General features: G+C 41.5%; 1 protein-coding gene and 1 long non-coding RNA gene across 4 annotated transcripts in view; one reads left to right on the forward strand and one right to left on the reverse strand.

The window, feature by feature from the left end:
• Positions 1–27,737, forward strand: part of SORCS3 (sortilin related VPS10 domain containing receptor 3) — a 581,611-nt gene that overhangs the window by 449,427 nt on the left and 104,447 nt on the right. For both annotated transcript variants that reach the window (XM_038578740.1, XM_038578741.1), the window contains exon 8: positions 24,670–24,759. In XM_038578740.1, the coding sequence (XP_038434668.1) occupies positions 24,670–24,759 (90 nt within the window). The remainder of the gene's footprint in view (positions 1–24,669; positions 24,760–27,737) is intronic.
• LOC111092954 lies at positions 11,933–25,834 on the reverse strand. Of its 2 annotated transcripts, none has more exons than XR_005380565.1 (4): positions 25,583–25,834; positions 25,326–25,458; positions 14,800–14,918; positions 11,933–12,976 (listed from the first exon to the last, which is right to left on the reverse strand). It is a non-coding gene; the product is annotated as an uncharacterized LOC111092954 (long non-coding RNA). The 2 variants fall into 2 exon arrangements; XR_005380564.1 differs by having other exon boundaries at positions 14,800–15,028.

A 27,737-nucleotide genomic window follows, 5' to 3' on the forward strand; every position in this document is an offset into this window, starting at 1 on the left:
TATGCTATTTTCTTTTGTCTTTATGTTTTTAACCATTACTTATTTTTTTCATGACATGAGCTCTTCCTGGAAAGACTGTTTGAGGAGGTTCCTCTTGGTGATAGACCAGAGCTCTGTTTTAGCTTAATGAGTATCTTTCTTGTTTCTCAGTGAGGTTTCACATAACTCAAGATAGTTGGTCTATGAATGGATTCTTCGCATAAGGTAAAACTGCCTGGCTGCTTCTTCATCCAGCTGCACCTCTCCAGCATCTTGTCACCACTCAGTTCCCAGACTAAACTCACTGCCAACTCCTGGGCCATCATTACTTGGTTCCAAATAATAGATTGTTAGTTTTGCTCCTTATGAAGTATTTTCTTTAGAGAATGCTATTTCTCTAGCTTGATCCAAGATTAGTAGCTATAGGCATTTTTGCCCTGGTGCCTGTCTGTATCCTGTTTGTTCTTCCCCGAATTTGGCTTCCTTTCCATATATATTGTATTACAGGGTTAGATTTTCATTGAATATAGAATTTGTATCTTTATTTCTTGTTTTTCATGTTGCTCCAGGGTGATTTATGAGAGGAAAAAGGAAGCACCATTATTACTTGGCTATTTAAAATCATTTATAAACCTTTATCGTGTATTTTCTGAAATGTTGCAATAGCTTGCTAACTGATTTTTCTTGTTCCCAGATCTCCCACCCCCAATTCATTCACAGCACTACTTCCAAAGTAATTTATTTAAAACAAAAATCAATGTTCCTGCCTTCAACAGCTGCTCATCATCTATAGGTTACAATCCAATTTCCTTAACATTACCCACAAGGTCCTCCATGATCTGGATCCTGCATATTCCATCAGCTTCATGGGAATTCCTTAACCACTATGGCTCTCTGTATACCTTCCTTGTTATATTTTACCCTTCCAAAAACAATAAACCCATTCAGTATCCATGCATACACCATGTCATTTGTTGCCTAACATGCCTTTCTTGCATGAAAAATTTCCACCTGCTTGGAATGTGCCTTTATTAGACAAACTCATCCTTAGGTTCAACTTAGGCATTTCTGCCTGTAGAAAGTCTTCCCTGATATTCTTAATCAGGATTGCACCAAGCTTCTTTGCTGACTACTTATCCATGTGTATTATGTTTCCCTAGCCAGGCCTGTAAACTTCAAGAGGAACAAGACTATGTCTTATTCATCATTGTTTCTCCTACACTTAGCATAATGACTGGTACTTAATAAATGTTTGTTGAACTGAACTGAACTGAGAAGATAAGACACTGTCCTTATTCTCAGGGAATGCAGTTAGTTATCTTTTTAAAGCAATGGAATCTTGTTTCTCCAACTAACAATATAAGACAACTTAGGGTAATTGGCAATTGTTCACTGCACAAGAAATGACCATATGTGGAATGTCTCTGCATTTTTATAAAACTGCTGTCCAACAGTTATCCATTATGTTATTCAGTACCCTTTTTATATTCATTCATTTAAATATATTAAAATAAAATCAGCCCAGTGGGGAACACAACAGCTAAACAATTATAATGTAGCGTGATGAGAGCAATATTAGTGCGAAGTATGTGTTGCTCTTGCAGTAAGCAGGAAGAGCTTTGGGAGGAGGGTTAGTACAAGCTCCCTAGAAAGGAAGACTAGGAGGACCAGTTAGGTAGGTGAAGGAGAAAGAACTTTCTAGGCAGATGGGAAGCAGGCATACAGTTAAGAGTGAGAGGACATAATGCACCAGAACTTCTTTATCCAAGGACAGGTAGCATAGTTGTGGGAGGGAGTGAAATGGCAGAAAAATCAAGTAGAAATTCGTCCAGGTGAGGTGAACCTTTTTTATTTCCTTTCAGTTATTCAGGATAATTTCATGTTTCCTTCTTTACAGTGCTAAGAAGCTCAGAACTAATTATTGTGTCAATTGTAGCAACTTCCCTGCATTATGCTGGGTGATACTATTCTTCCTTTCTCCTACTGGCCATTCGTGATTACGTGGCTGCTTTCTTTTATCTATTAATTATTTGTTGTTGTTTGTTGTTGTTTTTTTAATTATTGGAAGCCATCACATAGAACTTCCTGAGATCAGTGTGGGTTTTTAATCTTTTTTGGAGGGTATGAGTTTTGAAAATTGAGATGGGGATCAGGAAGGGCTTTATGGAGAAGGTCAGATTTGTACTGCAATGATTAATGTCTATCTGAGAAGCAAGGAAAGGGAAGGATTCCTCATTCTGTTCATAGAAATAAAGCTGCCTCAGAAGGCTTTTGTGAAAGCCAAAAATCCTCAGACCAACAGTGCATTTTCTCCTCCGGGGTTTATACCTGAGCAAGGTCTCAGGGCATCAGGGTAGGTGGTATTCTCTCTCCCCTTCAGCAATCTACTAAAGAAAGATGTCAAGAGAAGAAACTGTAGTGTGTCAAGACTTAGGTCCAGCCTACTCTCATGAGCATCATCTTCAGGGAGCCTGGCTAAGACAGAGCTGGATACTGAGGGCTATATATTTTCTGAAAGATGCTTGCTGTCACTCCAAAGTTCGACATTTATCAATCAATCTATCTATCTATCTATCTATCTATCTATCTATCTATCTATCTATCTATATTTTATTTATTTATTCATGAGAGACACACGGAGAGAGAGAGAGAGAGAGAAAGAGAGAGAGAGGCAGAGACACAGGCAGAGGGAGAAGCAGGCTCCATGCAGGGAGCCCTACGTGGGACTCTATCCTGGGTCTCCAGGATCACACCCTGGGCTGAAGGCAGCGCTAAACCGCTGAGCCACCCAGGCTGCCCCAGAGTTTGACTTTTAAAGGGGAACCTTGTTAGAGCCACATTATTTTCTTCTTTGCCTAAAACCTGAGCAGCTAAATAAACAGGGTGGGGATAAAGGGCTCTGGTGGCTTTAGTTTTTCATAATTGTAAGGGATTTATCCACTTGAATTTTCTAGTTTTATAGAGTATTGATATCTCTTATTGTGTTTTAGTGCCCTCAGAGCCCTTGCAGAAAAGGATGTCTGTCTATGCTCTCGCACTTTCTGTACTTTTTTTTTTTTCCAAATGTGTTTTTTTGCAGTTTTTAATTGAATGTTAGGGAAGTTGTCTCAGAAGCTACCAGGAAATGGAAGAAAGTATCTGGCCCTCTTAACCCCTCTTTAAATAGGGTAACTCAGCTTTTGTTTGTTTTGTATGTCAGGGTCTTTATACTTTTTTTCATTTGACAAAAGCAATCTACTGCTAAGACATGTTTGAAAACTATAGACTTTTTGTAGCACTGTTGGCTCCATGGGTCAAAGGTCAGGTGTTTTTTATGCGTGGACAACTGAACCACGAGGCATTTAGGTGACATGCAGTCACATTTCCTTTCTCTACAGATTAAGAAATATTATGTAGGTATACACAGCATAACTGTTTACCTGGGAGTGAGTCATATACAAACATATGCATCTGAGAGTAAAGTTTAAATAACCAAAAACCCAAGTAACCTCTTCATAATAATTTTCCCATGACATTAATTTTGCATAAAAAAATCACCCTCAAAAAATTTACCCTTCTAAGGAAAAGCTCCTCAGGCCCAGTTGTTTTTTTTTCTAAACATGATTATTTTTGATTCTGTATCTTGTGTGTGGTTGAAGGGTCCATATACTACTCACATGGCTCCTACAGTGCAGAAGAGACCCCAGGGGCTCTGCTTCACCTTTTATTGTTCTATTGACAAAGAGGTAAAGGTAGTCATCTTGATGGTTTTGCTTAAGGGGACCTAGTGTTTGATCTCATGCTTTCAGCTGAGCTGAAGATGTACAGAACACTGTGAAATTTGTTAATCTGTCAATGCCTTTTCTGTGCAGGGGGCCCCAGGGCCTGGGGTTTCATATGAAATCAAAAGGAGCTAATCCTTCCCAGAAGAGCCCTTGTTTTAATGGGAAAGCGTCTGCCTGAAATGTCTCCGTTCCACATGGATAAAAGAGAAATCGGCTTTCCTCTGTAGGGGCAGGGGGATAGAGATAAGTTGGTTTCTGTGTTCTGAGCCAAGAAGGTTGGCAATCCTGCCTCTTCTCCTTATGGAGTAGCTTTTCTAGTGATTATCCTGGAGAGTAGGTAGTTCAGCACTGGTAGCCGTAAAATCCTTCAATGATAGGATTCATACCCTGTCTATTAAGGAGTGTGATAAAGAAACAAGAACAGAGCCCTAATAAGCCATCATAAGAGATGCATGTGTCTTTACTGAGCTACACGGAGCCTGGCCTTATCCCCTCTTCATGACACAAGAGGTGGCCTTCAGTGTAAAAAAGACTCATTCACTCATTGAACAGAATTTCATAGTGAGTGCAATTGTATTTAAAAAATAGATCTGATATAGATATCTAAAACACAAGAGAATAAACAGATCCATAATTAAGATTAAAATACTCCAGAGGCATGGAGATAGCAGAAAATTCAAAGGGAGGGCCATCCCAACTCTGCCAAATCCTTCTTAACATCCACAACTAGACTGGTATCAGTGTGTAGATCCACATTTTCAACTCCTAGTAACGTTGTGTAGATGTAGTCCAAGAAGTCCCTGCTATAGCAAAGAATTCTGTGGGCGGTGGTGCAATGGCATGAAGATGAGGGGTCCTAGGATAATTCCAGTACTACAATGAAACCAGTCAGTAATTTGGATATAAGTTGCTCTTGTGCAGAGTTGAAAGGTGAATTCTAGAAGTATTAGCAATTAGTGTGTAATGGTAGCTAGTTAACATATTTCTTGAGGTCCTAGAAGTATTCAGGTGCAATGGAGCATGGCAGGGCTAGAAGACGTTGTCCCTGTTCTCAGGCAGTTTATGATTCAAGTAGCCAGTGGTGTGATGTGGGGCAAAGGACCCTGAACTTACATCCTGGATTGTAGTCAGGGTGCTGCCACCTACCAGGCAGGGAACACTGGGCAACTCACTTGGACTTTGAGAATGCTGATTTCCTCATCTCTGTAGAATGGAATGATGCCCCTTGCCCTTACTAAATTGGAAGGTTTTTGTGAGGATCAAGGGAGATAATAATGGCTTTGAAATGCTCTGAAAGCTACAGAGCCCTATCAAATGCAAGAATCAAGAGATTAATCCACATGCAAAAATCAGCCTCACTACTTTTGTGTATGCACATTCTCTTTTAAGAGTTTTTATAAGCCTGTCATAGAAAAGATTTCTAAATCTTTTCCCCAAATCATTTTGTAATTATTCATGGATTCAGCTCATGTATCGACATATATACATAATAAAATCTTCCCACATACCTTCCATAGTGCTAGTTATCAAAGAAACCAACTTCTAATGATAGATACGTAACTGTAGATATTCTGGGGTTTAATTATCTTTCAAGACTCTTGAGTACCTTCTAGTAGCATGTTGGCCCCCAGCTCCCCAGGGTTTTGATAGTTTAAGTTTCTGGTTTAGGGCCTAATGTGGAAGGTACAAAAGCCTCTCTGACATGGCTACTGTATCCCTAATAGTTCTCTTTCTGACAGAAAAAAAAAAACCCTGAGGCAGAAATTAATAGAGTGTAATTATTCAAAGAAAAACTATTTGGCAATATTTTAAATGATGTTAATTTGGCCTTAATGGGAGAGATTTGAATGTTAAATAAATAGCAATTTCATCATTAGGGACACATTTACAACACTGGAGTTTAAAGGAAAATGAAAGAGTTGCAGAGACAGTCTTCAAAAGAAATTCAATAAAGACATCTTCAGGTGAATATTCTTGAAGCACTTTCAGAATCTTAAGTGAGGTGTTTTCAACAGCCAGCACTAATGGAAGTTCTTTAAATAGCATGTTGCTGGGATGTGTTGCCTATACAGGCAATGATTTTAGTGGCTTGATGTAAAAGTTGCTGCTAATATTTGAAACACTTCCATGAATAAACAGAAATTAGTGAACTGATTGGGAAGTAATGATATTTAGTTGATCTCTGTGTTGAACATCTCATAGATCTCGCCTCACGTCCTCCTGGCTCATATTTGCTCAGCTGCTCACTGTGTACAGAGGTGACCTCGTATTACCTTGCCTCAGCTGCAGTGTGAACCTCTTGCTTTTTGCTCTGAGCTGATTTCTCCCCAAATGGGATGCTCTTGAGAGACCCCTTAGCCATCCTGGCGCAGATACAAACCTTGAAGTACGATGGTGTCAGGATCCTCTGGGCCAATTAGACTGATAGAAGTCAGGAGCCAGTGGACAAGTACTCCTCTCTTCCTGTGTCAGAAGGGCAATACCGAGCTTCATTCATTCTCTATGGGTCTTCATAGGGTCCCCAGTGGGATTGAGCCCCAATTACTCAGAGTAATAACCAGTTCAGTAACACTCCTTGGGATGGCTTTTTCTCCCTTCTTTACCCTACTTTCTGGTTCTGCCACTTCTGTTCCCTAGGATCATTTCTCAAACAGAAACAAACAAAAGACCTCCCCCACTCCAAAAAAAAGAAAACTACCTGCCTAACAGCCCTTGCATCAGGCTCTACATTTCCAGGCTGAGGGAACCCAACTCAAGGCAACAAAAAGACTCAAATTTACTGAGTCCCTACTATGTACAGTATTGTGAATAGATTAAACTACCCAAGAGAAGTAGAAAGAATCATCTTCATGCCCTTATAAAATTTCTCAATCCAAACACCCAGTCCCATCCCTTTTAACTTCTCAGGGACCTGGCTTTACCTATTATCCTTCTTCCCCTATCTCTTTTGCATATTCATTCCTATTTCAGGCTTCCCATCAGTCCTGAAATATTTAAAAATATCTACTAAAATTTTTTTAAAGATTTATTTATTTATTCATGATAGATATATATACATAGAGAGAGAGAGGCAGAGACACAGGCAGAGGGAGAAGCAGGCTCCATGCCAGGAAGCCGATGTGGGACTCGATCCCGGAACTCCAGGATCACACCCTGGGCCAAAGGCAGGCGCCAAACCACTGAGCTACCCAGGGATCCTTCTACTAAATTTTTTAAATTAAAAAAAAAAGAAGAAAACAAAACTTTCTCCAAACCCCACATTCCTCCCTGTAAATGTCCCATCTTTCATTGGCAACCAGATTTCTTAAGAGCTGTCTATATTCATGATCCTGTTTTCTCATTTTCTTCTCTTTAACCCACTTGAGGCTGACTTCTGCATTGTCCACTCCGTTGAAATTACTTTTGCCAAGTTCTTGAAATATCTTTGAATTATACCCAGACAACACCTCTCCATAAATAACAGTTGACCGTCCGCAGCACTGGGATCTCTTGATTGCTGATGTTTTCCTGAGTGCACTCAGCTCTGCTTCTTTTCCAGTGCGTGGTTCAGCTTCTCCTCCTACTTCTCTGGCATCTTCTGCTTCCCCTCCTACGCAGGTGCCTCTTCCTCTGCCCACCACTTAAATATGGTTTGTTCTCAGAACTTTTCCTAGGTTCCTTTTCTCTGTTCACTTCCTAAGCTCTCTTTGTCTCTGAGCAATCCCATCTCATTGATTCTTCCAGCAAGGCATCAATTACCATCCAGATGGTGATGATTCCCTGGTGTCCCCTGCTGAGACTGAGAAGGCTCCAGAAGGGGCTCTTTATTTACAGAATGCTCATCAATCCTTTAGGCTTGGTGATCTCTTCACTGCATTCAGGGCTTTGCTGTGCATGTCCCTAATGAATGATGAAGGCTTGTTATTCCCCAGGAGATCTACTGAAATTCCATGCAAGTTATTTACTAGGCCAGCATAGCAAGGGATGTTTTCCCTTAGTCTCAGAGAATTGTTCTGTAATTTGCCCCATATTATAACACAAGTATTTGCTTTTCTAGTAGTCCATGAATGGGATATGTCTGACTCTGGGCTGTCACGTTGTTTTTATTTTGTGTACCACCTTTGGGTAATTAGTAATAGCTATATAGAAGGCTGTGTTGTTGTGATTCAGTAGGAAAAACTGCTGCTGTTAATTAGTAGTGTCTCCATGGGCATGAGAAGGAAGAGTAGTGGCTTGGATGCTGTGCAGTCTATTTTATAGGAAGGGTGGCACTCGTAGTGTTTAATTATCCAGGAGCCTCACATGATTAGATACAGCCTATGAATTCTGGTCTGAAAAGCAGAGATGTTGTCCAGGGGATCACAAGTGTTTCTGTAATTCAGCCCGAAGGAGTGAGATCACCCGCACTCAGTCTCTTCCACTATTTGAAAATGTGCAATTTCCTGTTTTCAAAGCAGCTGTGGTTCAGAATGTTCTTCCCACCTGACCTCACCATCAGTTTTTACCCACCAATCAACAAACTGAAAGAATTGTCACAACTTATTTGTTGAGTCTTGCATTTATTTCGTGCCAAATGTATGTCTCCTAAGGGTGCATTTTATTTTCTTTAATTCTACTTAAATTTTCATAGGATCTTTTATGATGGATATTAATCTCTTTAGTTTTTAACGGAGAAGCTGAATTTCAGAGAGATTTAGACAATCCCTCTGTCATAGAGCTCCATAGACGACAGTTCAGGATATGACATCAGAGCTGCCTGGGTTTATAAGGGATGACAAAAGAAGACAGTGATCTAGTTCTCATTACATTTTCCCAACCTGAAGATCTTCACATTAACACTAAATAGCTGGTTTTCCCAGAAACTTTTCCAGATGGCTGTAAAAGTGAAAAAGAGGCAGCTGTTTCTCCTGTCTTTGTAGACACTAAGGGGCAGGAAAGCCTTACTCCCTCCTTGCTCAGTGGACTGTTTGTCAGGATCTGTTTCAATTTTGTTTCAGATCAGAAACTTTCTGCACCATTAACCAAAGAAGGGCTTAATGGGATTCAGTACAATGTAATCATGCCCGCACCTCTGAGAGTTGTCCCTCAGATGCACTTAGAGGATTATTCAAACATTCAAACACTCATCACTAGGGTGGGGGGGGAAGGTAGTGGCAGCATGGAACATGGTTAATCATCTTACCATCCCCGGCTCTGCTTTCTCCAGCCCTCCCCACTTACCTTGTACCTCTTGCCATGAATTATCCAATTTCCATCATGTGCTTCTGGGCAGAGCTTCTTTTGTGTCCCATTCCCGGGTGTGGAGGAGCTACTGAATCACGACCCGGCTGGATCTCCCAATTATCCTTCCCTTCTAGGTCCCAGCAAGTTACCCACACCCGCTCTTCTAAGCATAGCTCCCAGGGGGATCTCTTTTCTGGGCCTTCTCCTATTAAAGATAATTGTATTGTAAAAACAACAGTGCTGATAATAAAGGCAGTTGGGCTATGGACTGAGAAGCAGACTATTAAGTCCAGCCTTCTCCCCATTACCATTCTAACTAGGATACAGATCTATTTATTTCAGAGTTTCAGCTTTTAAAAATTTTAATTGCCCTGCCTTTAACTCCATAGCTTGCTAAATGGGGTAAACAAATGCTTTGGATTTCTGCAAGCTACTTTTAAGAATTTGACTCTGAAAGCCCTCATGATCAGTCAGAAACAAAGTCTTTTCTGGAGTTTACTAGTGGCAGAGCCAGTGGCTGATCAATCAGTTTAATTTGTTTGAGCACCTACTATGTGCCCAGGCTACCGTTGGATCTGTCTGAGACAGAAGGACTGATCATTCATTCATTCATTCATCCATTCGACGAACATTTGCTAAGCACTCGACGTGTCCCTGTTATTCTAAATGAAAGGAATATAATGGTAAACAAGACCAACAATGTTGTTGTTTTCATTTTGTTTCAGACTAGGTGAGGATGTGGGACTCTATGGACTGACACTCTTCCTGAGCAATGTTCAAAAGCTCTTGAGAGAGTGCTAGGCTCTTTCTTAGGGTGAGGAAGCTCTGTGAGCCATGGTATGATCAGGGATGCTTTCCTGGAGAAGGGAAGGCTCAAGTTAGGTCTCCAGGTGGAGAATTGACTTGAGGAGTCTGACATTAGGACCAGCCAGTACTCTAAGGAAGAGACCCTACTTTGGCAGGAGACAGTGTGCCACAGGATGGGGTGGGCAGGTTGGTGCAGGGACCACCGGGGGTGGTCAGTACAGTATTCCTGGATTTAACTCTTGTCTACCATTAACTCACTCAGTGACCTCGAGCCATCACCTTTATAAAACAGATACAGCTAGAGTGGATCTAGTTTAAAGAGGGTGAGGGGCTGTATGAACTCTCCCACCCATCCATTTGCACCCATTATGGACACCTCCAAGGCATCACTGTAGGGTTCTAGAACTCCATGGAATCCAGTTTGGAAGGCAGTGGGGTATCTGACTCCGGAGTTCCCTTCTGACCCTATAGTTCCACAAGTCTGCTTACTCTCCAGGATGCTCCATTTCATTAAACATTGATGGGCAGGGGACTGTTATTTAGAAGTATTTCCCAACTTATTTCTCCAGTGGCAGAATCAAAGCCAAAGATATTTAAGATGTTGCTAATCCCTTAAGAGAATCACTGAACCATTCTTTCCTCCTTCCCTTTCACATACATCTACTGAGGGTACAAGGTGGAGATAGTGCAATAGATCAAAAATTAAAAAGCAAAAAAAAGTAAAAATTCCTGCCATAGGAGGGTTTGTAGTCTTGTGAGAGAGAATATTCATAATAATGAAGAAGAAAAGTAATTACATGCTGTGATACATTGAGGAAGAATACATTGATACATGAAGATACATCAATGAAGAAATAGACCTAATTGCAAGAGCCAATCATAGCAAAAAAGGGACTTCATTAATTCATTTATGCTGTCCGTTCCTTAACAAATATTTCTGGAGTTACTGCTGTCCACAAAGCACAGGACCCCACTTTGGAGATTTGGTAGTGAACGTGGAAAATCCCAGCCCTCTTCTCATGGGAGTTTACAATCTACGTGGATTCTCACCTCTGATAGTTATCAGGAGGCAACAATAAAATAAGAGCATAAATTAAGAGGAAACTATGTGCATGTGCGCCTGTGTGTTTGTGCACGCACACGCATGTGTGACTGACTGTGTGTGCGCAAAATACCTCCTGGTTTGTTTTGCTTTTGAGATTGGGACATATGAAGTGATTTCATGAGAGGTGGATCCACGCACAATCTTCCCTCCCCCTTTCTAAACTGGGAGTCAGAAGGTCTGAACAGAAATCAATCCCAGCAATTTATTTTTAACTTCTTTCTCCTTAGCCAGGATTGATTTTTGTCTTTGTGATCAATGACACAGAGAATAGCTCCATGGCCCGAGCAGCTGTTCAAGCGCTTGCTCTGGTCGGCCTCACATCTATCGAACAGAACATTAGAAGCTGATTATGGAAGTAATAGAATGAAGATGTTTGAAGGATGGGCCTGATTACCCCTGCCTTCCTGGTGAGGAATGCCTGCAGGCAGGGGGCTGTGTGTGCTGGAGCCCAGGAGAGCTGCAGGGCTGGTGAGACAGCAGGACAAGGACACGCTGCACCTGTCCCCAGTGGGTGGAGAATAGCGGCAGGAAGCTGAGGGAGGCACTTCCCCTTTGCCAGCCTGACTCCCTGAATCCTTTCCTTTTTAGCTCTCTTTTTCTTCCTCCAACTATTTCATCTTTACTACACCAACTGCTATTAGATTTGGGTCTGCAAGTGAAACATCTGTTGCAAAATTGGAAAAAAAAATGACTGGCTTTTCCCCTCTCTGTTTCTTAGGCTTTAAAGTTGTCTGATTCTTTCATCTCCATTCTCTTCTCTCTTGCTTTCTCTAATCCAGTTTGAATGTGATAGGACCATGAATTTACCCCCATCTCTTCTCTCTCTAGCCTTGTAACCTCTAGAGGCCAGGCAAAATGGCCTCCACCTTCTCCTCTGAGAAATGTTTCCAGAAGAGAAGCACACCTTGTTATAATGCGCAGTGGTGATTTCATGGAACGCAATTAGAATGGAGAGTCTGCTGTACCCAAGGCCTTCTGGCCAATTCTCTGGAATCAACGCCTGCAGTTTTACTGCCTGCCCCAGGTGGCGATTGCTTCCAGATTGCAGTATGGAGAAATAATCAAAGTGCTCTTAATATGATTGTGTTTATTATTTCGTTCTGCTATGTAATTGCTTCTTAGGTATTCTGTGTGTGCAGGGGAGGGAAGTCATGGAAGTGGTGGCTTCCTTAATTCCTCTGAAATCCTGATAGGAGTCCTTGTGAAGTTGATTGAACAGACCCTTCCGTATAAGAAACACTGTGATTCTCAGCATCTTATTTAAGATTTGTCCTCTGCATTCTTCTGTGAGTTTTACCTCCTGGCTAACTTTCTTATTGAGTAATCTGTAGTTCTTGCAGAGTCAATTACAGATAATAGTAATAGCTAACACTGAGTGGCTGGTGTGAGCTAGGCATGGTATTAATGCATTTTGTTGTCATGATGTTCTATGGGGTAAGTCCTCCTCTTACCTCCATTTCACAGAAAAGGCATAGAGAGATGAAGTCCTTTTCAAACTAAGATCACATAGCCAGTAAAGAATGGAGCAGAGATTTTGACCGAGGCCGTCTGATACCAGTACACTTGTTCTGCATTTTAAATGAGAGCCAGAAGCTAAATGTTCTTATGTTTTGAGCCAATTGGGTCAAGGCATGTGTGTAGGGGGCAGTAAGTAGGAGCAGAAACTTTTAACACAAAATAGCATCCTAAACATGTTTGTGGAGTCATTGAATGACTACAGAAGAAACTGACAGTGCAGAATCTTAGGATTTGAGAGTTTAAAGAAGACCCTCGTACTGAGGAAATGAGGACCTGAGATGTGAAGGAACGAGGAACACAAAACTACTTTGTTTCTGGTGTGTGTTGGACTGATATGTTGTGAGTGTGCCCACCCATTTTAGGATGAATGTGAGGTCTAGAAGCAGTTAAGTGCTTTTCCCAAAGACTCATCATAGCCAGTAGTGGTGAGGGAGGTACGGAATCCATGTCTAGGCTTTCTGATGCAAGGCCCTTTGTTAATTTTCCAACAAAGAACTAAATAAGTAGCCAAAAAGACTCAAAAAGATAAATTTCTGATAACCCAGCTATAACTCTTGGGCATTTTCTTGAAGCAGATCTACATTCTTGATATGAACCGCCTCTGCAAAGAGAAACAAATAAATAAATAAAATCTTAATAAGATTATTGAGCAATGTGGTGTAAAGTTTTTATTGGAAATGTCAAGCAAAAATGAAGCACGGTGTTTATGTCAGATACCGCGCAGCAAAAACACTTAATAAAAACCTACAAGCACCCATTGTTTCTTGGCATTCCTCCGAAGCACCAACAACCAGTGTGACCCACCCTCTTAGATCCTGCTTCCTGCAACCTCGGCAGATTTGCTGTGATCTTTTTCTTCTTTCAAGATTCATCCCCACCTTATCCCCATCAGTTCTCTCCATCCCTCCCTTGGATATATAGAACACCACAGCCATATCCTGGTTACTCCATTGTTTCCATCTTCAAATCCATCATCCCATTCAGCAAACAGAAAGTCCTTTAGTGTCAAGAACCCATTCTTCTCCAAAGGCAGTGGCAGTGCCTGTCGCATTCCATGTATGTAAAATATATTGCACACACATGCCCATATATTACATACTCTATATTACAGGGTGTGTGTGTGTGTGTGTGTGTGTTTTGTGTGCACTGATTTTTTGCTGATTATAGGAGTAGCATGAAAATAAGTGGAGTAAAGTACTCTGGTTCTGAGGGGGTATTTCTTTGGCACCTAGCCTTAACCCAGCTCAGAAGACCATATAGCATTTATCACTGATATTGTCATTTGTACATCTTATATGTTAGGCTTGTTTTTACAAAGAAATGGTTAATTCCATGAGGTCATAGGCCTATGACTCCCATGGTACCTGATGCAGCCTGGGCACAAGAGTGCTGAGTATGTTTTTGCTCAATGACTGATAAATACAGCATAGAGTAGAATTGGGGCAAGTATCCATAATTAAATCTCTAAACATGAGCAGCATGCAAGGAATGATGTGAATTTGACCAAACCCTTAATTAACATGTAGATTCAGCAGTAGGTGGAGAAGAACATCTCATAATCTGCTTCTCTGTTTCCCACAGGAAAGCACATTCTCTTATCGTCCCTGGTTTTCCATGTTGTGGTGTTGCCAAACACTCAAGGGAGTATTTGATGTAAAATCACGACCCACTTGTGAAAACCCATGCAATTATCTCCACTTTGTCTTTTTTCTGATCTTGACTCAGCAGACACAGACTGAAGCAGCCTGGCAACATGAAAAGAGCCTGGGGTTTCAAGTCAGAAGTTCTGTGGTTGGCTTTGAACCTCACCTTTTAGTAACAAGATGACCTAAAGTCAGGCCTCTTAATTCTAAAATGTGGAGGTAATTAGACCTCCCTCACAGGGTTGTGCCCTGACCAAATGAGATTCAGTCCAATAATACAAACTAATGGCAGAGAATAGAGTACTCTACAAATATTAGTTGTTATAACATGGGTGCTAGGAACTAAGAGAGGGTAAAATGGGAATTTAGCACATTATCTACTGTAGAAAATAGTACAACAAGAGAATTAAAACGTACCCGGTTTCCAATAATTTTGAATGGCAGCTTATAAGGCAGCAAGAGGGCCACAAAGAGCCCTAAAAATCAGAAGAAAAGATGAATTCCCCCTGGGAAATTGGAGTGGGGAGGCTTCCTTAGGGAGATAGTTTGTGATACAGGTCACTGTGAATTCAGTGATGTTGGAGACTTCTCATGATCCGGGTCATGATAAATCCCTCAAGGCAATTGATCCTAAATTAGCCATTCTTTGGAAAGACTCTGCAGGTGACACTTTAGGCTTGTTCCAGTTGTACAGTGTAGTGGATGTGGTTCGAGAGCCAAGTTCAAATCTGCACTCTGCCACTTTGGAGCTGCATGATCCCATGCATGTCAATTAACTTACCAGTAAAGTGGGGCTGCAAAGTCCCATGTCCACAGGTCCTCCATGTGGCCATTGTGCAGGACAGCAGACGGTGCCTACAAAGTATGAGCACAGAGCTTGACTGTCCAGCGGTGCTTCTGCTGATGGAGGACAGGAAAAGAATGACACGGAGAGTACAGTGGGGAGGCTCCAAGTAGCAGTTGGCATCTCACAAATATTCATGGCTCTCTTGGGGAAGTGGCAGTGTTTCCTGAGAAACAGGTTGACAGATGGTTTAAATCTGTCCACTGCTGTCCCAAAATTCACTCATGAAGCATGCAAATCCCATGTTGGCGAAGTTTTGTCATATCTCGCAGCCCACACATATTTCCAAGGCCGTCTGGAAATCCCATGTCCCAAAGAAGCATCCTTTCTTCTCTAGAAAATTAATGACTTTGTTTGCCTTGCCCTTTTAGGATATGTAAAATATCTTGAACATATCAATAAAATTAATCATTCTCTAAGTGGCTATATACGCCTGCCATTCATCTTCTGTGGCTGAATACACTTCTGTTCTATATCTCTGCCAATCCACTTCCTGCTTCCCTTGTGACATCCCTTATTGCCCATCAGTCTACAGATAGCTATAGCCTCATTGGCAAATTTCAGTGTCCCCATGATCAATAGAATGAGTAGCTGGATCCACAGCTTGATTTCTGTCTTCGTCTGTTCATACTGCTATAGCAGATATACACCATATAACAGAATCTTATATACAGACAACAGAATCTTTCCCACAGTTCTGGATACTGGGAAGTCCAAGATCAAGGTACTGGCAGATTTGGTGGCTGAAGCTAACCCATTTCCTGGTTCACAGACATGTGGTAGAAGGAACACTGGAACTCCCTGGAGCGCCCATGCATGAAGGCTCCACCCTCATGAACTAATCACCTCCCAAAGGACCCACCTCCACATACCATCACATTGATGATTAGATTTCAACATAGAAATTTGTGGAGAACACAAACATCCAGTCTACAGTAATTTTCTAGTGAAAATAATTCTAACATCTTTGGGTTTTTAGGTACATACTACAGGTCAATTATAACATTCTAATCATTACAGTTGTAGGACACTTTACAGTTACATGAAAGCATTTTATTATCTCATTTACTTCTCTATAAGAGAAGGGTAATTATTTGCTCCCTTTTTATAGAACAATAGCCCTAAAACTCTAAGAGATTAGTTACCATGCAAAATTGCATATCTGTTAACTGGTTAAGCTGAAACTAGAAACACAGATATTACGTATTCCAGGACCTTACACCCTTCTTCCTTCCTTTCCTGTCCCACTATTTTGTATTCATTTTCTGAAATTCTGGAATACTAGAGCAAAGGCAGAGGCTGGTGTTTGGCTTGGGAAGATTTCAGTCAATTAATTGACCTCATAATATCCACCTATAGTAAGGAAAAAGGCTATGTGAGGTCTCAAGTCAAAGAGAAAAGTTATGTAAGACTGTTGAAGCTGGGCTCCTTATAATCTGCTCCTACCCCCTCAGTCTCATCTTTCCCAAAGCCATATGGAGTTCACAGTCCACTAGGAACAGGGACATTTCTGAGAGGACGGGGGGGATGTTTTGGAAACATGTCACTTTAGGGTTTCCATGGGTATTGCTTTCTTTCTTTCTTTTTTTTTTTTTTTAAGGAAACTCAGGTATCCTGATCTAGAACACTCAAAGAGGCTGTTTAGGTTTTAGCTTTTTAGCTGTTATTACATTAATTGGGAGTATCAAGCCGCTTCCAACTTTTGAGCTCCAAGATGACAATTCAAGTCCATTGTCTGCTCTTTTTTTTATTTCTACATTTAACTTTGCCTTTTTACCCTCCCCATCCCACCCTCATTCCCCCCAAAAGAACTTAAAGAGGAAAGGTAAAGGATTTTCATCCTGAAGAGGCAGATACATGTCCTAAGAACTTCTTGCTCTCCCTCTAAGTCATGAAAGCCATAACACGAAGATAAGGCTTGCAGCCACAAATGGCTCAAGTCTCTGGCACAAAACACATTGGCTTCATGGTCTTCTCCATGAAGTCATCCTTCCTGAAGACCACAAGAAGAATTTCAATCCTCTGTCCCTGGTCAATCCTGACCAGGTAGCCCGTGTGGCTACCCCAGCACTTCCTAAAGCCTCCTGTTTGCATATATAAACTGCCACCATAGTCAATCCCCAGTTGGCCCCAAGATGTTGCACTGGTGCAGGTAACTGTACTTCTAGCTCAGCAGGGGTGAGTAATATGCAATGACTGCTTAGTATGTGCCAGCATCAGGGTTAAAACTCTTTACATGCTGTACTGTGCTTACTCCTTATACTAATGCATTAATGGATAGTATTGATGTCTCCATTTTCCAGAAGAAATTAGGAAGGTTAAATCAATTACCTGTTCAAGGTCGCCAAACCAGCAAGTGGCCAAAGCAGGATTTAAACACAGGTCTGGGATCCAAACCAATGTACTATACTGCTAAAAAATCAGAGGAGGTGTATTTTTTTTTTTAAATATGTCCTTGGAAACTTACCAAGTCCAGACCCTTTACTGTATTCAAAGTAACAGTCTCAGAGTCAGGCTCTTCTTTCCAAGAGCTGTCGGTGGTCTAGACACAAATCTTCCCCCCATGCTTTTCTAACTCCCCACCTTTTCTCTCTCTTATTACCATTCCCAAGGGACAGTTAAAGTCCCAAGAAATTTCTTGGCAGGGTGGGTGAAGGCGGTATTTTGTCAGTATGTTTTTGCTTTGGCCAACCTCAGTATTCATCTTCCCTCCAGCACGTCCCCTACAAACACATACACACGCTCTCTCTCTGTCTCTCTCTCTCTCTCTGTCTCTCCAAATTGAGAGAACAATATTGGCTTCAGTGTCAACCATCTTATTCCAAATCTACTCTTCGTGAGTAGATTTGGGGGTTGTTATGTTAGGGCCCCAGTAAAAGATTTTATTGTGTTAGGGCCCCAATAAAAGATTTTATGTGCAAATCTGTTTCAAAGGAAGTTCAGCCTCAGCACAGTGTATGCATGGTAGGTAATAGACTCACTCTTTCTAGAAACAGGCAGATAAAACTGTATATTACATTAATATCACACAGCCTCCAGGACATAAAATGAGCAGACACCAGTGTGACAAACACTAAATTCAACATCAAACAGTCTAGCAGAGGAGATGGCTTGCTGGTAAGATGTCATGTTGTTCCAAATGCCATCCCACAAGTTTTGTTTCCAACCTATAGTATGGTGCCATAGTAAAACACTTTTGGCAAATGACCTTAGGATGGCAGGGGCAATGTAACGTGCTGTGCAGAAGCCCCCAGGGCCATCCCAACACTTAGAGCAACTTCCTGATGAGACTGATGGCTATTTATTGACTTCCTAGCCCAGCGGTTGAATCGTGCTCCTTTGTTCTTGAAAGAGAAATGTGATCTTTGAAGGAATTATGTAGGTGGAGAGGAAGAGAAAGGCCTAACAATGTCAAGATTTATTTTAAATAATCTGAATAGAATTAATGAGCAAAGAAATTGGAAAAGTTAATTGTGCATCCTAACAACTATGCTCTTCCCTTTTGTTTCTTTGAGGAGGAGGGAATGCTGCAGAGGCTTGTGTGGGAGTCACTAACGGAAGCCTGTACAGGTGGCCACTTCTCTTGTTTAGGCAGATTATTCACATCATATTGAGCCCAGCAAGGTCCTCTAGCTGTAAAATCTCCTAAATGCCATTTTCTGCATTTCTCGTGTCAGCCAGATTTCTTTCACAATGGTCCCTCTTACTCACAAATTCTAGGAGCAGCACTGTTAACTCCTGTGCAACAATAGAGCATTGATTTCTCAAGACTAAGAAACTGATATGATCCCTTACGTAAAAGGATCTGCCTTGTTGGTAGGCATCTTACCTGGGAAATTGGAAATTGAATGACATGGGATCCATTCCTATCCACAAAGGTTTGGAAACCTAACATAGTCCAAGGGACCAGCATAAGCTTTGCAGTCAGATAAACCTGAGTTCTAGTTCCAGCTCCACCATTTAATTGGTGTGTTTGAGTATATTGTGTAAATTTCCTACTCCTCAATTTCTCACCTGAACATAAAATAGAAGACTGGTATGTACAGAGGAATGGTGCTTGGCATATGCTAAATACTCAGAGAATATCAGAGAATATTCTATTAGGGCACTACTAATATTACCAGCAATAATAATAGTAATCATAATTAGTGTGGATATTAAATAATATCATGAATTTAAGGCACTCAACACAGTAGATACTTGAAAGTATTCATTTTTGCTTCTCTTTTCAGATCACTTATGAGTTCTAGAGATACTATGAGTTTTCCTCTGTCTATGGCAGAAACAGGTTCAACATGACTCCAGGTGCTTTGGTTCCTTTTTTTTTTTTTTTTTTTTTTTTGGCAAATCTCTCTCTCTCCCCTAGGACAAGCCATCATCCAGAAGCAAGGAGAAATGAAAAAATAAAAGATATGTCAGGTTAGACTTGGTTACGGCAAGAATGGGAACAAGTCAGAAGAGACAGATGTATTTAATGGTCAGTACATTTGTCCAAAGGAATCATTTTCACTGGCCAGGAGCCCAATTAAACCTGTAAAATGGAAATCCAGAAAATCAGATTAACGAGCCAGTCATTAGTGAGGAAAAGACCCAGCTAATTCAGTGTTTAGCATGACGGATGGGCCCAGAGCAAATAATTGGATGACATTCATCATATGTAAAATAAAAGGTGTCACTGAAAGGGAAAGTGGTAATAATCTTTGGGATTTACAATGCCAGCAGATTTGCTTGTGAGGAAGAGAAAAGTTCATCAAAATAGATTAATAGTCACTAAACTTTATTCTTTTCTTATGTGGTTGCCAGAGAGCCATGCAAATAAGAGTGGAGAGGCAGCAAATGCATCGGTTTGATTATCATCCCAACATTGTGAGGATTCTGCTCTCAAAGGAGGGTGCTAGAGATAAATTCTGGTGACCATCTAGGGACTGGATGGAATGGAGAGTTCTTCAGTGCCACCGTGGTTTAGTTACTAAGCAATGGAGGAAGTCAAACTCAAAGTGTCTCTGGTTGAGTGGATTAATCCCCACAATTCATTATTCAGTTAGTCACTGCATATTGAGCCCCTGCTCTGTACATGACATTTTGGGGATGCACTTATTCCTAGTTAAGGGCTTGGACACAGGTAAGAGTCACAGATTGGCTGTAACAGCAAAAGGCTGTGTGGTGTCGAGCAGGTTAGTTGACCACTCTCAGCCTCAATTTCCTGACCTGTAGAGGTACTATATATTATTTAATATATAATTAAAATCAAGTGAAGTATGGTATATAAACTGCTTATTGTCCCATTTTCTGTGTAATAAGCTTTCTTTGCATGGTAGTCATTATTAATCTTGTTCTATTCCCTTACCTCCTCTCTTCTACGAAGACATTATTTTTAAGATACACCATCAACGTCATGACAGATTTCCTGGGCTTATGAACAAAAATAAACATAGATACACATGCCAACTACAAGATTTTTACATGTTTTAAAATACATCTTGGAATCAAGACAATGTACTGTTGTTATAGTGAGATGAGTAAGATGAATGGAGACCCTTCTTAGTCACAAGAGGAGGAGAACAGGTCTAGAGCCAAACTCTGCTAGGTTCAAATTTATCTTCTGTTGAGCAAGTCACTCAGTACCTTATAGGCTCTGAAGGGTTGTCATGAAGATTAAACTAGATAATTTATATAATGGCTACATGCAGTTCTGGAGCATAATAGATGAACTCAATCAATGACCATTGTGTCATTACTTTTATTACTATGTATTCACCAATCACTTGCCATGAGTCCAGCACTGACTAGGAATCAGGGAGGTTGCAATCCTATAATAAGACATGGAGGGAAAATTGTAGGACTATGTGCACCACAAGAGTAAATGTTGAAAGGGCTGTAGGAATAGAGAGGACAAAGTTCAAGAATTGAGAGGAGAGAGAAATTGTAATGATTTGGTGGCATCCAAAGCCCTTCCATGAACCCATGGGTCTTACAGAGAGGTTAAACTATCAGCTGGATGGTTCAGAGAAATACAGAGAAGGATACAACCAGGACAAAGCAGAACTGCAGGAGCCAGCTTGGTATCACTGGGAGATACTTTGATATCATAGATACTGGAAGAACCTCTGGGTCCCTGGGGCTTCATCAGCCCCTTAGTAGTTTGGATTGTCCAAGTGTGTGTCTGAAGTATAATCTCCTTCTTTGATTTCTCAAGCACGAAGTCTCCAGGTTGTGTGTGTGAGCTTGTGTGTGTGAGAGAGAGAGTCTGTACTCATGCAGGATTGTATCAGGCATGGCTCAGCTCAGTTCCCGAGTTGGTGAGGCCCATCACCCTATTGAGGGGACCACTCTGTTCTCCTTTGACTCTTCGTGATTGGGAAACCCCAGGAGACCCAGTGTTGTTCTATGGTGCTGATCTGATGCTTGATGGTACTCTCACCTTGTTCCATATGGAGCCAACTGAGTCTTCTCAGGAGAAACTTCTTTTAATTAATTGTGTTCTGACCAGCATTCAGTGATAGGACTAGACCTCTGTGATGCCAATTTCCTTTCCCAAGGCAAGTTTGGTAATATTCAGGGTGTCTTCTGTAGAAAGCTGCTTTTTAAGCATATGACAAGTGACCAGAGGGCACCTGGGTGGCTCAATGTTTGAGCATCTGCCTTTGGCTCAGGTTGTGATCCCAGGATCCTGGGATTGAGTCCTGCATCGGGCTTCTTGCAGGGAGCCTGCTTCTTCCTCTGCCTATGTCTCTGCCTCTCTCTGTGTCTCTCATGGATAAATAAATAAAATCTTTAAAAAAAAAAAAGAAAAGTGACCAGAGCATATATTTTGGGATTTAACAATTTTATCACTGGATATGAGATCTCCTTTGAGGGTGATGAATATCTTTTAGAATTAGATAGAAGTTGTGTAATGCAAATGGGCTAAATTTGTACTGAATTGTACATTTTAAGATGTTAATTTTATGTAGTAGGAATTTCACTTCAATTAAAAAAAAACTTTACGGTCATTGTCAACACAAAATCAGGAAAGTGGCTATATCTCAGAGAGAGGCCAGGGTCAGGATAGGTGCAGGGCATGGAACCACAGAAGTGTATGTCATTTGTCATTAAAATTCTAGTACTGAGCTGCTCAGAGTGTGGTCCCCAGACCAACAGCATCAGCATCATCTGGAAACTCATGGGAAAAGACAATTCTTGGACCTCACCTCAGATTGATCAATTTAACGGCTCTGTAAGTGAGACCCAGAAGTCTGAGTTTTAAGCAGCCCAGGTGATTCTGTTGCAGCTTAAGCTTAAGCACCACTGTTCCAATTCTTAGGTTGACAGGTGTACATGTGTTGGTTTTATAATTTATAATTAAAACACTAATTCACAAAGATGTTACGCACTCCTATGTTTATTGCAGCATTACTGACAATAGCTGAATTATGGAAGCAGCTCAAGTAGCCATCAATAGATGAGTAGATAAAGAAGATATGAGATATCTGTATCTATCTATATATAGATATATATCTACTCATATGAGTAGATAAAGAAGGTATGAGATATTATATATACATATACATACATAATGGATATATATACACATAATGGAACATCACATCAGTCAGCCATAAAAAATAATGAGATCTAGCCATTTGCAACAACATGGATGAATCTAGGAGTATTATGCTTAGTGAAATAAGTCAGAGAAAAACAAATACCATATGATTTCATCCATATGTGGAATTTAAGACACAAACAAATGAACAAGGAAGGAAAGACAAATGCTAAAACAGACTCTTAACTATCAGGAACAAACAGATGGTTGCAGAGGGGACTGGGGGCAGGGAGGATGTGAAATAGGTGATGGGGATTGAGAGGATACTTATCTTGAAGAGCACCTAGGAATATCTAGAATTGTTGAATCACTATATTGTATACCTGAAACTAACATAACACAGTGTGTTAACTAGACTGAAAAAAGGAAGGAAGGAGGAAGGAAGGAAGGAAGGAAAGAAAGAAGGAAGGAAAGAAGGAAGGGAGGGAGGAAGGAAAGAAGGAAGGAAGGAAAGAAGGAAGGGAAGGAGGAAGGGAGGGAGGGAGGAGGAGGAAGGAAGGAAGGAAGGAAGGAAGAAGGAAGGAAAGAGAAGGGAAAGGAAAGGAGAGGAAGGAAATTATAGGATGAAGCAAGGGTTAGGAGTGACTAGGTATTCAGTACCAAAGATTATATTTTAATCTGATTCTATGCAATTGAAATTTATTTTCAAAAGAGAAAGATTTGGGACACCTGGGTGGCTCAGTGGTTGAACATTTGCCTTTGGTTCAGGTTGTGATCCCAGGTCCTAGGATCTAGTCCCACATCAGCCTGCTTCTCCCTCTGCCTCTGTCTCTGCCTCTCTCTGTGTCTCTCATGAATAAATAAATAAATAATCTTTAAAAAATAAGAAAGAAAAAGACCTCTTAGCAACTCATTGATGATAATATGTGAATGCCCCACCTCTAAGTCAATCCAGAATGATATAGATTCAGAACAGAGGTCTTATCAAAAAAACAAAAACTAAAAAAACAGAAATCTTGGAATACAGGACATGAACGGCTCTAAGTAGGAAATAGAGATGCAGGGATAGTGCTGAACGCTAGGGACAAAACCAGTCTCTCCTTTTGATTCATAGCTTAAGTCTTTGACCAAGTTTTTTCCAAGGTTCTGCCTTCACACAGACTCTAATATTTGCTCTGCCTGAGAATTTGTGGGCTTCCAGTCTGTGAAGAGCAAGGGGAAGCCATGGGAGATGCCACCTCTTGGAGTGAGGAGCAATGGGTGGCTTTCAATAGAGATGTGACACCTCGCCTGCTCCTTGTAGCCGCTGTGGATGGGTGCCAGGTTTGGACTAGAGTGGGAGGACTGGCCCATCTCCAGCAAGTGCTTGGTGAGAACAGAGCGGGTGCCTCCAGTAATTGCCTCCTCGGCACAGCAGCCGTGTTGCTATTGTGGTCCTGCTATTTTCTCTGAACAGTCTATGGTATATTCTCTTGTGAATATTAATGTCCCCCTGAGTTAGGACGATTGGGCTGAGAGCAGCCATCTGCAGAGCTGTGCCATGTTGGCAGGACTTTTCAACAAGCCCCGACCAGAGGACCATTCCTTGGAGTGGTTTCCAGGTTCCTATAAGAATCCATCTATGCCAAGTGAGATTACAGAGTTTGACTCCCTCAGATGGCAGAGCTGGGACTCAAACCTAGAATTTCTCACTTTCTGGTCCAGAGTTCTTCCTTTGACCTTTGATTCCTTTAAATAACTTATACATGGAAAGGACCAAAAAATACCCTCTCAGTGCATGGATTTGTAAATATGAAGGGAAAAAGATTGTGCTCAGATGAGAAATGAAATTAATTTCAAAGTAGCAAGAGGTTTTAGCCAAGAGTAGTTATTTAGATTCAGAAAAAAAGTTGTTTCACAATCATGTCATGATTGCAAAAGATTAGATACTTATTTCTTAAGGCAGAATAAATCCATCATGGGTACATCCTGCATCAGTGGCTTCTGTTATCAGTTGAAAATATTTATTAGGTGTGTACATATATGGAGCATAGTGACCAGAGGCGGAGACCCTGCTCTCACAGAAAGTGTCAGCCACTGAGAAATACTGTTGTGATTGCTCATCTGTTGTCTAAGTGCCATGACATAAGAGCAGCTCAGTGCTGTGGGACCAGAGGCTAAATGCCAGCAAGGGATATTCTCTAAAAAGTTATCACAAACCGATTGTGGCTGTTGATGGAGAAGCTAATACTTTTCAACTTGGCCATGATCCCTGATGCCATCTGACTTCTTTGTGTTTCCAGGTAACAACTGGTGGAAGAGCCAGCTACTACGTGTCCTATCGAAGAGAAGCCTTCGCCCAGATAAAGCTACCCAAGTACTCCCTGCCCAAGGTACACACCACCTGCTGTCCCAGGTCCTGCCAGACAAAACAAAAGGGGAGATGCTGCCGTGTTGGGCTGTGAGGAGGCATGACTTCTACCTGGGAGATAGCTGGCATGGAGCCTGACTTCCCACCATGGGGGGTTGGTCTCTGCTGATGTCCCTGAACCTGGGTTCTGTGTTCCCCTCTCAGCACGGCATGCAGGCAAGAGCTTGGATTCCCTAGGTCTCATACATCCTGGATAGTTTGGGGTCATTGCCCAGTGAAAAGGGAGCTAGTACTCAGTCTCTTCTGGGGGTCCTTCCCTCTTGCCAGAGCCTTCCTGCCAAATAGAGGTAGAGGCTCAGAATGGCCCAGGCAGGATCCCAGATACTGTGTGTACGTGTGTGTAGAGGTGCACAGGTGAGTCTTGTGTAGTTCATGCTTCTCTCTACATTTTAATGTCAAATGTAAATGCACTGCCTATGTTTCTACTCCCTTCTTCCACTATGAGCAATTAAAAAGGAATAATTTACTATAATGTTAATATCAAATGATGGTATATTAACTCCTGTTTTGGAAAATCATAAAACTTACCCCATAGACTCCATCCCTTGTGAATGATGTCTTCTTGGAGGAAATGGATCTTAGAACCTCAATCTGAACATGGACAGGATACAGTCGCATCACTTAATGAGGCTATGAAAAAGCCAAGTCTCTGGTTGGCCACCTATCAAATGTAATGTTGCAAAGATTTGGGTCTGTAAGCTGGTGCTGGGAAACATCATGAAAGGCTAAATGAGGAGTACATAGGTGGGAGGGATTATGGGACAAGAAGGTGGGTAAGTGTCTACCTCTGGTTGTTTTATTCATTCATTCACATAGGCATGCATGGATTCATCCATTCATTTGATCCTTCTTTTATTCATCCATTGAACAGTTCTTTCTCCCATTTAAGCTTTTACTCTGTACCAGGCACTAATTTAAGCTCTATGGATAGAGTAGAAAATAAGCTACAAATGATCCCTGCCTCCATGGAGCTTATATTCTGATAGAGAAGAGAGTCCCTGAACAAGGGATTGTAGGTGTAGGGGGTGTTATAGGTATAGAAGTTCAAGGACCATTGTGACATAATAGGTGGAACTTACCTATATGGACAGTGAGGATGAGTTTCCTAAAGAGAGTGGGGTTTAAGCTTATGTAAGAGGGTTAAGGAGTTAACCCTGCAACAAGAGTTGGGAAGCCAAAAGACATGCATAAGCCCTATTTTAAGAGAGAGAATATGGTTCATTCAACAGACTACAACACCATTTAAGAAACTGAGTTGTAGAGAAATGGAGAGGCCAATGAGATGAGCAAGGACTGTTTTAAGTAGCCTCAGGAGCCACGGGAATCAATTTCTCATTTTCTCTGCCCTCTCTGTGACTGACTAGTATGGGGCCATCATATAGCATTGTGGTTGCAAAATGTACCCATCAGATATTCTAAATCCAAGCAGGATCCCTGAAGTTTGTCATGCTCTTTCAGAAGGAGAAAGACCCCTTGCAGTAACTTGATGATTTCCATGTATTGGCCCTGGAGAAGTATTTCAAGCATGTTCTAAACCATATTCCCAGCATAAATCCTATTCTTTCTCTGCATCATGTGCATATTTTATGTATTTTTAACCTTCCGAGGAAAACAAACAGTTTGCTCCCCTGGGCAGTGTGGCTGCAGGTGGAGACAAATGAAGCCTGGAATTGATCACAACCCTGGAACACTCCATTAATGATCAGCAACCCCATGGCACTTTATTATGGTAGAGTACCATCCGTGTGGACCCTTTTATAGAACTTCATCCAGAGCAGCTTCATTAATATGAGGGCTGCTGTGAAAATAGCTGGATGGTTATTGATCCCCTTTATTAGCCAGCATTGGCTCAGATTTTCATAGCCTAGGCTGAGGAGGTAAGGACAGAGGGGGTGGAAGTGTTTAAAAATGAAAATGGCTTTTAAGCAAGTTGTTGCTGTTCTATGAGCTGCGATTGCTGTTAGGTGTCGTGCTTAAAAACAAAAACAAGGAGAAGCTCCCTGTCATCACTGCCCTCACACCTCTCCCTCCTCCCAGCCTGTCTGTTCAGAATACAGTCTCCTGGGGCACTCCGTGGCTTTGAGGGTTTTGCAGAGAATGAAATGAACAGCATCAATAATGAATGGCATTATTAGGAGCCTTGTGTGGAGTCCTCCATAACCAGTCCCTGGGAGTCCAGTTGACATGGAAGGCACCCACACTACCAGAGGGCAAAGAGGCACAGGACAGGGACCCCTGACGGCCTGGCGTAAAGGCAATGGAGCTTCTGAGCAAGAAGTCCTGAGCTATCTTTCCAGCTCTTCCACTTGCTTACCCATGAGCTCAGGTCTTCTTATCTGTGAAATGGATATCACAATACCATTGACCTATACTAAGCCCTGAGCTTCTGGAGAATGTAAGGTTTAAGAAACACTCCCTACTCTTGTGTTCCTGGATGTGGCTCACTGCAAAAACCACTCATTCCCATGCACCTACTAAGATGCAGACGCCTGCCTTCGACAAGATAAAATTCCCATTCTTTATCTCATAAATGGTTAACTGAACTCTTTGCCCTCACTGACCAACCTGGACAAAATGCTGGCTCGTTTGACTTGACCAGACTTAGTTTGGCTTTTCACCTTCCCCCAAGCCCTTAACTTTGATTCAGTCTTGAGCAGATGTGAGCACTGGGTACTCTTGCCAGCACTAGAACTCAGAACACCCCTTGTTAACAGGCTTTCTGAAAATCACCTGACTATAAGGAGGACGGTTTTCTGTTCAATGGCCCCCTGTCCTGCCACCTGCTAACCCTGCTCACACACCAGGTTGTCTCTAGCCTTATTTTACTTTCTCTGTGAAAAGTAGTTCTTCTCTGACTTTACTCTGAGGGCTTGCAGATACGGCAGCCAGAGTGTTCTTCCTATTGCAATGACAGCTAGAGTGTTCTCCCTATCACAATAG

Source organism: Canis lupus, chromosome 28 (assembly GCF_011100685.1).
Source record: "Canis lupus familiaris isolate Mischka breed German Shepherd chromosome 28, alternate assembly UU_Cfam_GSD_1.0, whole genome shotgun sequence".
Classification (NCBI taxonomy): Eukaryota; Metazoa; Chordata; class Mammalia; order Carnivora; family Canidae; genus Canis; species Canis lupus.